We start from the raw sequence: 12,537 nt of genomic DNA, 5'->3' as shown, positions 1-12,537 counted from the left end.
GTGAAAAGTGCTTCAAGCTTTGAGCATATTAGTATGAGTAGAGTTAAATAGCACCACCAGGTGCTGCTTGCAAATAAAATGGACAAGAAACAAATTGAAGTCATCAGTTCCTGCCCGTGCTTTCTGAATCCCAGAAACAGAGGAGCTAAATCAGCTTCTGCCATTTATCTTCTAAAGTAACTATATACTATTCTTCTGCCTTTTTATATAAAACAGGTTGGAAAATGTTTCATAATTTTTGATGAAAGAATAAACTTTTAAAATATATCATACCATAGCCATGTCATGCATCTATGCACGATCATACATGCACACATCTACATGGCATCACCAACCTCAACACACAAAGGAGCGCGGAAATTGAGCTATAGCATGTGTTCCATGATGTGACTTACGAAACATGCTATACTACATATTAGTTTGAAGTAAAACCCACTGGAGCTGAAATCTGATGGCAATCATAGTAACCATAAAAGTGGAGGCTTAGTGGTTTGAGCTGCCATCACAATTTTGAGCATGAGGTTCTTTCAATATCACTTTCAACCCAGCCAAGTAGTTGGTTTCTTCTTGTTGTTGTGTTCACACATTATGTTCTCTACCAGACAACATTTATGTTTTATAAAAACACTATACTTTCCTTATATTATAAAATAACTCTATACCTACTAAATTTTAAACTATGTATTCATCATCAGCTATGTTAGTTGCATTAGAAAGAATTACTCTGATTAAATCTGCACACTGCAGATGTCCATATATGAGTTAGATTCCACTTCTATGTATTATTTACATTCAGTAGAGATTTTATTGATACAATCAGTGGCATCAAGAGCACATCTCCTGACTCAGAAATCTAAAATAAGTAAGTGATATAAGTCACACCCTGAAAACACGTATTTTTCTCCACTGAGAGTCTGAGGTGACTAGTTCAGATACAGACATGGCAGATATCTGTAGGTGAGCTGAATCCTGTTTGTTACGGCTTACACTTGTAAGTGTGCTTCTCAGAAAATCGTGTTAGAAGGAAGGTGCCAACAATCATGTAAAAAGTGCAACAAACTAAATAGCCATGATGTAATGGAAGTGAATAAAAGGGAGGGTACTTCTTTATGGCATCTCAGTATTGACCCAGAAGTGGGCATTTGGGCTACCTCCTATCCTCAGTTGATCCAGCTGTAAATGAACTTCTGGTCATGCAAGCTGAGCTGTCAAGTCAGCTGCCCATGAAGCCAGCCACACTACTCCTTATGTGATGCTGGGGATAGAAATTAAAGTGCCTCAATCCCACTGGCCTAATGGCGCAGTTAAATTGTAGTGGAGCTTTGTCCATGACCTGATTCTATACATATGTGCACAAGGAGAAGGTATGAGAATGAACAGGGCTGTAAAGATGAGCTTGTATCTTCAGGCAAATTGAGAGTGAATTGTTTGTACACTAAATAGAGTGGCAGAGAACTACACCATGTACTTGCATGCAGTGAGGAAAGAATATTCTGTATGTTTTCCTGGACAGATTGATGTTGCTTGAAAGAGGATGTCTCTGAGGAAGTGCCCTTTCTTTGCCGGAGTCAGACTTTACAGTTTGAAGTTTTATTTGGCATGTTTTGCAATATTATTGTTTGTTTAAAAAACATTTATTTATTATTTGTAGATAGCAGTTCTTTTCACATTCATGTTAAAATACTTGGATTTTGTGTTGGCAAGGCTAATACTTCTGCGGTAAAAAAATGCAGAGATGTGACCATGCCAAAAGATTTTATTGGCATGAAAAATCAGTAAAAGAGTTTTCTGAAATCACTGACTCAATTTGCAGTGGCAGCCAAAAAAGCTAACAATATGTTGGGTATCATTAGGCAGGGTACCGAGAAAAAAAGCAGGTGCAATTTTGCCACTATATAAAAATCTTGGTGTGCCCACATCTTGAATAATGTGTGCAATCTGATCTCCCTACAGTTCAAGAAAGACACACTGGTGTTCAAGGAGATACAGAGAAGGTCAGCTAAAATGACCAAGGGATAAAGCAGCTGCCTTATTAGGAGAGTCTAAGACGGCTCAACAGAAAAAGGCTGAGGAGGTTATGACTGAGGTTTACAAAATCATGAAGTTGGTGGATAAAGTGAATACAAAGTGTTTCACCAAGTCCATAACGACAGAACTAAGGGACACTTGTTGAAACTAGGAGGACACAAGTTCAAAGCTCAGTAAAGGAGGTCGTCTTTACAAAGTAGGTAAGGCTGTGAAGCTGTGGATCATAAAGCTGTGAAGGAAGACAGTGTCAGCAAATTCTAAAAAGAGCCGAGACAAATTCATAGACAACAGGTAAATAAATGGACTCTAAAGGGAACAGGCAAGGAAGAACCTGTTCATGTCCCTAATATAACACTTGTGGATGCTGGGCAATATGATAGGAATGGACTGCAGAATTTTGACAGGTTTTCCTGTTCTCCTGTTGCCACTGATGAAGACAGATTACTAAGCTAGGTAGACCACTAGTTGGGCCCAGTAGGACATTTCTTATATCGTTAGAAAACATGACACCTGATTAATTCAAACGCCACACTTAATTCAGCAGAGAAAATGACATTTGTGCCCCTATTTCATTTTGCAAAAATATCAGTGTTTAAGATAATACAATGTGGAAAATAACACTGACTGACTATATAGGCTTCCTCATTATCATTGACACTGGCAGAATATATACCACCTCAAATTTCCCTGGCCTTCATTTGAGGCCCATACTGCTTATGAAGGCATGTGTAGCTAATTGAAGTCAACTATGAATTCCACCAAAGTCAGACTTCATGTAGTAAAGGTCATCTCTAGCTTGCAGGCTTTGTTCAGTATTCAGAAACTCCCCAATTCTGCACATGGTATTTGGTACTTCAGCATCCCCATGAGTTTGGACACCGTGCAGCTTGCTTTGAGCACTGTATTCTACCCCTTCAGCTATTAAACATGTCATTGAAAATTATGTGAGTTCCCAATACTCTTTTGTTCAAGAGTGGTTGCACAAGCTATGACAGCAAGGGACAGGTAGTATCTCCCGTGGTGACAACAGACTCCCATCTCCCACAGATGACTGTAACACTGGAGAGGAAAAGAGATTCATCATGAACAGAGACATAAAAGCCTCACTTCTTCAACAGCATGGCAGTGTGCATGCTGTTAATATGATTCCCAGTTACGTTTATATACTGTTCTCTGTCGTACAGACAAAAGCGTACCTCTCATTGAAGTCAGTGTATTTGCTGATTCCTTCACAAATACCCTGTTTTGCTGTTATCTCCCCAGCACTGGGATTCTCAGTCTGAAAGTCAGCAATTATTTCAAACACAGGCCTGATGCCAATAACCTAGAGGTATGTGACTCTTTCAATAGTATTTATTATATATTTCCACCATCGTAATACTGGCAATGGGCTTGCCAGCGCCAAGTGATCTGAATTATTTTGGGATAGACCACGCGATATAGCTGCATGTTCGTCCTGTCAAAGGCTCCAGAGGACAGGTCATGCTCATGGCATAGTTCTACTTTGTGGTGCCTTTCAGTTGGGAAGCCAGTGCGGCCCCGCAGGGTTGCACAGTGGGATCTCACCCCATCACTCTGTGCTAGCACTTCAGCTCCAGAAAAAATACTATCCACTGAATGGATACCACAATTGTTTCCTTGTCTGCTTTCAATAAAAATTTTACTCAGAATCTCTCTTGTGATCTGCACATTAAGGGTACAATTATGAAAAGCGCATCCAATACATCAGTATTGTTCCACTTATCTATACATGTTTTACCAAGCAGCCTTTTAGACTGAGTAAGTTATACATGACAACATCCTTCAGTAATTTCCAGTCTTCCAAACTGACTGATACCAGACAAACATCACCCACTTTTGGAGTTAAATAAGGCTAGATAAAGTGTTCTACACAAACTGAGTCCTAGAAGGCCTCTGCTCTATGAAACACCGGGGGGCTGGGATATGCTCTTCGTAGATCAGCCAACCATAAATTCCAAAAAACAGGAAAGCAGGAATTGGCGTATGTTATAAAAATAAATGAAGACAGGGAAGGCCAAGCCACAAGGTAAACAGACATCTATCATCTAGACACACCACGTATGCTGGAGAAAGTACTGCGGGCAAAAAGCTGACACTACTGGATGTATTACATTTTTGGCCTAATTATCTGTATCACGAAAGAATAATGAACTTCTAATATCTGATCAGCTGCACGTTTCCCAGCTAATGAGCCCTATGTTGTTCAACAATCATGGCTATTTGTCTGACTTGTCACCATGTTAATTCCTTTCTTAAACTTTTGAAATTTTATTTCAGTTCCTCCAAAATAGAATTCAGTAAGTTCAAACTTTTCATTCTGGTACAAAAGAAAAGGAATCAGAAATAGGACATTTCTGTGGAACATAAATTCTCATTCCACTCCTGCTCTACGGCTCAGTGACAAATAGTTAAGAAAGTAGAGCCATATTCTCATTTAAATGCGTATAAATGAGCCAAGGTTTTATCTTACAGTGATTTTCCCTCCTACCTTGTTATTTCTTCTGAGGAATAACATGACAAATTAATCTTCTGTCACTGAAAAGTCTGTACTATCATTTATCCATTCTAGATATTCCCCAGAAACATTCTGCTTGCTTCACAATCACATCTTGGTTAGGAATGAGTGGCAGAACAGAGCAACATTAAATTAATAGTTAATAATTCTTAAATAAGTCATTTTCCTCATTATTTGGCATAAAACCCAACCATCTGCTTCTACTTCTGTCATTATAATTTCAGATGCAATTTTCAAAAGTGCATCAGAAACAGAAGGTTTGTCTACAGAACTTAATACAGTGCTTAGTGTCAATCAACCCTAACTGAGCCAACTTTCAAAGGGCAAGCATTAGCCCAGCTTTCCACCAGGGCTAATCTGCCCCTCCTCAGAACTAGCTTGAACATCTCTGCACACTAAGAGTGGATGATACTATCTGAATGCATCATAATATCCATACTAAAAAGACAATCATGATTTCACCACATATTGTGATGTTATTATTACACCTTTTGGACAGAAGGTCAGTGTGATTTCTGGGAACTGAGAGCAGAGATTTTTCTGCCTTGCCTCATTAACTCTCTTCCATCCTCAGACTGGTTTCAGCTAGCTGGGAGTCTGGATTTGGTTCCTCATGGGAACTTTATTTATATGGGAAACTGCAGTACAAGGACATCCTGGGACCATTTCTCTCAAGCCCTAGCAAGTGGGATATTCATACTTCAGGACATCCCTGTCCTCCCGGGACCCAAAAAAAACCCTCTCTGATTTCTCTTTCTTCCTGCACTGTCCCATCTCTCTCTCCCTCTTATTTCCTCCCTCCTCCAACACACAGCTTGAGCGCTGTGCTGTGGCTTCTGTTGATAGAGAGTTAAGAGATAAGAAAAGGAGAAACACATGCTCTAGCTCTCCCTGCCTCCAGCCTCAGCATCACCTCACTTCGGTTGAACAGGAGAGTGGTTGTGAACAGAAGAGGTTCAGCAGGCCTGCACCAAGCCAAACAGGTGCCACAAAGCAGGACTCAAGATCAGTACTGCTGGCTTTATCACAGTACTTTTGCCTAATCATTCTGGAATTGTTTAATATTGTGGTAAGACCGCTGTGTTAGTATCCTGCCCAACAGTACTGTACAAAACAGCATTGATCCACGGATCCTAAGTCTGTGGACTAAAAACAGTTATGACTAGGTGAAGTCATGCAGGTGTTTTGGAAACCGGTACTGCTCAGGTCACCTCTGAGCTCAGATCCAAGAAGTCACCTCGCCTGGACGCAGCTGTGGAGAGGCCAGGCAGCCTGAGCAGCCACCTCTCCCGGGGGGCTGGGAGTTCAGGTGCAGAGGGGCCTTGTCCCTCCTCTCCTCTTTCCTCCCTCTGTGCTCCTGTTTCCCTCTAGTCTCTCAGTGGGGCAGGGCTTGCTTGGCTTCGCTCCATGCGGCCGTTGAAAAGTATTTACCTTATCTAGACAACTTTCAAGGATCCCCCGTAAGCCACTTCCTGGGCTCAGGTAATGTTTCTAAATTGCAAAGTAGCACATGACTCTCAATTCACAGTTAGCAGAAACTGTATTCTCACCTACCAGATCAATACTCTAACCGAAAGCGGCAGCAACAAAAGGGAGACAGGCAGATATTTTAGACAGAATACTTAGTGGTCATATCAGCCTGCACATCTCAGGTCAGAGGATTTATCTGTTTGAAGAAACTCTTTTTTTCCTGCAAGAATCAATGGAAGCTGTCAAAAAAGATATCATTGAAGGGCCGAAGAATTAATCAGAAAGATATTGATTTTATTTGCGTATTTGTACATAATAACTAGGGCTTGTATGTACTAGCTCACTGACTTGGAGATGCTCTGCTTATTATATAATGTTTCCAGACATTATTGTTCTACTACCTTGCACAGAGTAATATCAATACAGTATCAGCTTTATCAATATACAGTTTACTAACTTTTGTATTACTTTGTTGCATTTTAATAAAGAAAAAAAACAATTATTACTGCTATTTCAGCAAAACTCCTCCTCAGCAGCATATGAGAACAGCTGGGATTACTCTGTAGTTTGAGTAGGGTACTGATTTAATTTTCTTTTACTACAAGATGGCTTTAGCAAAAGATGATTGAAAAAAATTAGTAACTGCTTTAATAGTAGTAGTGAAATAACTTGGAATGATTTAATTCAGAACTAAGACTGTTTGAAACAAAGCTTTTAATAGGCTAAAGTTCAATTATATTAACTTGCTATATTTGCTCACAAAGAAATATATTTAGTTACTACTCTATCTCACAGTAAGGCATCACCCATTTAATTCTAAAGGAAGATTATATTTTAAAATACATCATTTTATGCCAGTGACTCAGATTTTCCAGTTAAATATAGTCCTGAACAATTAGTTTACTATGTGTATATAAAAATGATGGTGGTTTTAAGAAAAACATTGAGAGAGAAAAGAAAGTGGGAGGCTAATCAACCTAATAGAAAATTGCCCTGTCTGTGCCTATTAAGTTATATGGTGCATAAAGTTCTCACAAGAAAAATAATTAATCCAAAGACAGAATTTTGACAATTGCTAACTGAAAAAATAGCAAGAAAACCATACACACAGCCCGCTAATACAATCTGCTTCTACTTCTCTGAGCCCTGACTGGAAGGGAAAGGTATGAAGCTTAACACTGCACAATCTCACTTCTGCCACTATAAAATCTCTCTCCTCCCAGGACACTTACCTCTGCTAGTCAGTCTGTTTATGCAGCAAAACTGCTTGCACATATCCCAAAATAGCTCATGCAAACTATAACTTCATTTTACCCTCCAGCCTCCAAAACTGAAAGTTTTATATTACAACTTTATCACTGAAACAAATCTACTGAAAAACTTTAGAAAGTATTCCTAAGTGCAAAGGGTGACACTGGCTACCAAATGTGAAAATCTTATGTAATAAGTTTCATTATAAAAATACTACATACACAGTATTGTACAAGAAAAAGCTAAATAATTTCTTTTCTTACTATTAATTGTGAAACTTAGCAGCTGAACATCTTCAAAAACCATGCAGAACCTATCAAACCAAAATTAAATCCTGTCACTTTCCTGGGACATGTCTGCATGTCATAATAGGAAGGGAAGCTTGAAAGAAAAAACCAAACACGTTACCACATTGCATCGGCAGTCCTTAAGGAGCTGGTAGATCGGGATCTTGGCTTCATAACAATGCTCATTTTGAAAAAATCCTCAAGTATTTTTAGCAGTCAAACATCAGTTGACCTTATAAAGCTCATTCTCCAAATATTCCATTTCAAAATGTTTTTTAAAATCCTCTGAAATCCTTCTCCTGTAATAATTCAAGCTCCGAAGGAAGAAATCTAACACACTGCAACTCCTTCCTTTTTCACACTGAATTTACTCTAGCACTGTGCTGTTCGGAAATGACAGTGCTTTTCTCTTCTGCCTTGTATTGCCCTGGGAGGAACTAGTCTATTTTGAATCTATTCTCCCTGTAGGTCACATGGGAACCAAGGCAGCTGGAAAGTGTCTCTCTTTCTTTCCTGCAGTATTATAACAACAGGTTTAAAGGTTAATCACACTGAAAAAAGGAATACAACTGATGAACAGTAAATGAAAGGAAAAGATGAATGTAAGGCATAGTTATACTAGTGAGTTTGCAGGGAATTTCCATTTAGAGACTTGCTAGATAAATTAATCTCTGTGGAGCAAAGAAAGGAACAAAGATTTTTATTCCAAGGAAATTAAAATCTTACCTAGAAATATAATTCTTCCCTTTCCTTTTCTCCCAACCCTTGCCTCTATTAGATACTGTGAATAAGTACTATTGTTTAACTTCACAAAACAGAAAGTATTCCCTATCTGAAGGAAATTTAAAACTCTGTGGGGAAGTTAAATAAAAACAAAATTCCTTTTTGTCTATTCAAGTCAAACAAATATACAGACAGCTATTGTTATAAATCAGTGAAGGACAAAATACCTCAGTAAAAGATCTCTAACATGACGTCTTCTCTACCATACTGCAGAAGAAGACCTTTTCCTGTTATAATAAAGACTTTGATAGCTTCTGCATTACAAACAGCTAAACTAGTATTTGTAATTTCCAGCCAAAAACTTATCACAAAAGCTTTGAGAATGAATTCCTTTTAGGAAATATTAACGTAAGCTTATTTGGCAATTTCACTGTTAGAAGAGGAAAAAAGGAAACCCACAAAACTGGATTATGAATATACAATTTAAATTATATATTTTGAATTTGCTCTGAACTGTGTTGGAATTGTTTTTAAACTGAGAGAGCAGAGTTATTGCTCAACAAGTGGTTACATGCATAATAGCCATTCCTTTGTAGAGTGTTTACAAGTGTTGTGGCCTGTTACTAGCAGTGCAGCTTGGTTAATAATGAAAGAAAGCACAAAAATTTGTATTTATAAAATGTATACAGACTTGGCAAATAGAAAAAAATATAGCAAATAGTTTAAGCGTAATATATCAAAACATTCATCAAAGAAGAATAATTCAAATAATTCACTCAAATAAGAAATTCATCCATTTCTGGATGACAGTTTGTAAAGCTCTATAGAACCTTTGCACTTTATTTTATAGCAGTACCATAAAATGCATTACAAACTACATTATATATCGACAGGAAAGAACTAACTGCCCTCAAGGCTTTTGCCAGCTATCTGCATATAAAGTGCTTCACAACAGCAGAAAGAACGTTAATAACATTTCATGCTAAGCATCCTGTTCTTCATATTTTCTGGGCTCTGTCTTTTAAATATTATCTGGTGGTTAACACAGAAGTGTCCTGTGGAATCATAAAAGTTAGTCTCAAAGAGAGGAAAAAGCATCTGTGATAAATTTAGCTTGCAGGGTCATACAGTCATGGGACCTTTAATAACAGTTGGGTCTGTCTCTGTGCAGGTCACATATCTATAGTAGAGGACATAAATCTGGCAGCTTTTGCTGAATCTTTTTTACTCCTGAAACAAATGGTATAGGTCCTGAAGAAAAACAAACTAAGTATGAAATAGAAGTGCTGGACAGAATAGCTGGCATTGTTAAAGCTTTTTCTAAGTTGGTCTGGTTATTTAAATATATATAAAAATGATTCCCATATCAGTATAGGAACACAAACTAAAAAATCAGAGCTTTTGACTAAATGGTCTCACAGTACCACCCTGGAATGAAATATTCAAGGACAACATCTGCTGTGTCACGCAGTAGATATGTCAGGATGCTTTGTTCTCCAAAGTGTATCACTCAAGATGCTGCCTCTATGTAAGGTACTCACAGTTAAAATACTATTTTTCAGTGCAAAGATTCCAAAAAATGTCTGATAGAGATGCAGACCACCAGTGGAGATAAATACTAATTAATGCCTATTGCTAATAAGCTTTCTTTTTTGGTCTCCCTCATCAGCTCCGTAGAAATAAACCTCAGTTCTCTGAGTGCCTGCCAACTTCAGACTGGAAGCCATTATGAAATGTATATTAATTAGCTACAAGAAGACTGCTATACTGCAACCATACATATCCCAAGCAGTCAAATCACAGCCTGTCCCTCAGGTGCCAACCTGAAGCATAGATTTCCTGCAGCAAAGAAGGTTTCAGTAGAAGGGAGAGCTCAAAATCCTCCAGGGAATGCTAGTTTTATGTGAGATGCAAAAATTGATAAAGCTAAAAAAAATATAGAGAGAGAGAGTATGAGAAAATGAGGAATAAAATGGAGCAAAAATAAGTAACCAAAAAAACTAATTTTTTCAGCTGGATTGGTATCTTGCAAGCCTCGTGCAAAGTAAGAACAACTGCAAAGTGTCTGTGTCTTCTCAGCTCCGTTAATGGGAATAGATTTTTGCACATAACCCAGGTATTCAAAAGTTGGTATGAGAAAGACAAACCTTTTCTAGAGATGCTTCTAGGAAAACTTTTAGAGCATATTCAGCAGTTAACAATAGCTTTTAATTTATATATAAGACCTGTCCTGTTACCATTAATACAATGGTCATTTTTTCAATGATTTAAATAAAGATGGAGCATACCTGTCTACTCTGCTGGTGCAAGATGACACATCATTTGTTTTAGGACCCAGGTCTTGGTAACTGGTGGGGGGAGGGATGTCTAACTATGAACTCTCAACTTCTCACAGCGTGCCATAAAGAAAGAAATGGCCATTCCACTCTGATAACAATGGGAAAATATATATCACCATAGTGATATAAATTAATTAATTGTTAAAATACCCAGTAAAAAGCCATCAAGAAGAGAAGTAAATGAAACTTCTGAAAGACATAAGAAATTGCAATATCAGATCTAACTGAATTATAAGAGCTGAGCCTTAAATGTAGGCAGATGGAAAATGTACATATGTTCATTGGAGGCATTATTTTTCCCAGAATGACTTTTTATGACTAAGAGCTATTGCATGCTATGGTACTAAACCCAAAACAACAAGATGTAACATATACAGATAAATATATAAAGTAGTATAAAAAAGAGAAATATAATCATTTAGTATTGTACTCTGCATGTTTATAAGCAGATGTACAGTGTTTTACAGATGTACATGTATTTTTTGCCTGTGAAAGCAAGCATTTATTTGAGACAAATGCAATAGCCTTTTGTAACATCTGATTTGTACATTTTATTCTGTAACTTAAGAGTACTGTATTCCTTTTCCTTTTTTGCAATCCTTTGTTTTGGAGTGGGAGCAACAAAGAAGAGAACAAAAACTGCTGTTGAACTGAGCTCTTGTTATGCCATCACAACTAAGGTAAGTGTTGACTGCATAATGAAAATAGGAAAAAGAAAGATTTTGAGATAAAGAGAATAGTAAGAGATGGAGCACTTCAGTACTGCTACTCATTCTGATAATAAAAGCAACAAGAAAAACAATATGTTTTATCTGCGTGTGTCAAACAGCTGATATTTTGACTGCATGGTCAAGCTCTGTAAAGAAGAAAAGATATGGAAGTAATTAAAACACCAATAACAAAAGTGTGCAGGATTCCCACCCACTTTAAGGGTGCTTTCATCTTAGTTATTTGGCCTCAAACTAGTAAGAATTGAATGCAGACCAGTGTTACATTACACAAAATTGAAAAATAACATGAAATGGAAAAAGCATAGCTTAGGCTACAAGGCGCAGGACTGCTTGTTCTGTTCCACGCTTGTGAACATATTTATATTGAGAGTTTGGAAAATGTGCTTAACCATTCTGAACTTTGGCTTCCTCATTTGTAAAACAGGGATAATGCATATCATACTGCTTTGAACAGCATTTGGACATCAAAGGAGTAAAAACATGCAATGTGTGCCAGGTTATTAGCATTGTTATTGTTATATACAAGTTGAAGAAATAGATTCACAATCTTCCTTTTTAAGACAAAGTGAAAAGTCCCTTTAATTTGACAAGAATTGAGTTTGTGAGCTACACCTGCAATAGCTGATATCATTTTTTGTGTTTACTGGAGTGAAAAAATCAGGACTTTACAGCAAATATGCTTTACTTTAGAAGAGTGAGGGACACTGCCAATGTTTCAAGGAAAATACAGAAACCTGGAAGCCTAAAATCAAGTCTTAACATGTAAAGGATGAATGGGCTCTTAAGTATGTTGTTTGGAATGCATATTAGCAAATGTAAGGTATACTACACACCTGTTCCTTGAAATGCAAACTCAGCTTCATCATAAATTTATTTCAAATAGGATTAGCATAGCTTCTCTAAAAACCTGGAACTGGGTTCATTTGCTCAGGAAGATTCCCAACCTGCAACCTTGCTACCATTGTATCTGGTCTTGTGAACACTTTGTATCCTTCCTTTCTTTTTTTCATATATGCTTGCCAGCTTACACGCTTATACAAAACATAGTATGCACTGAGATCTGAACCCAACCCTTCCAGTCTCTGGGAGCACTTACTCCACAACAGGGAAGCAATCTGTCAAAGCTAAGCTCCATATCAGGTAGTTTTGTTTAACTGCGGGTGGCAGGGTTA

General features: G+C 37.6%; 1 protein-coding gene across 4 annotated transcripts in view; it reads right to left on the bottom strand.

Moving 5' to 3' along the window:
- The window catches only part of PDE4D (phosphodiesterase 4D), a 528,631-nt gene that overhangs the window by 150,937 nt on the left and 365,157 nt on the right, over positions 1-12,537 (bottom strand). The window contains exon 1 of one of the 4 annotated variants that reach the window (XM_067315242.1): positions 7,694-7,728. The exons of the other annotated variants lie outside the window; for them this stretch is intronic. Coding sequence (XP_067171343.1) covers positions 7,694-7,698 — 5 coding nt within the window. The 5' untranslated portion in view covers positions 7,699-7,728. Of the gene's footprint in view, positions 1-7,693; positions 7,729-12,537 lie in introns of those variants that run through there. 4 annotated transcript variants of the gene reach the window in all.

This window comes from Apteryx mantelli, chromosome Z (genome assembly GCF_036417845.1).
Source record: "Apteryx mantelli isolate bAptMan1 chromosome Z, bAptMan1.hap1, whole genome shotgun sequence".
NCBI classification, from domain to species: Eukaryota; Metazoa; Chordata; class Aves; order Apterygiformes; family Apterygidae; genus Apteryx; species Apteryx mantelli.
This window is presented reverse-complemented; position numbering and strand designations above follow the sequence as displayed.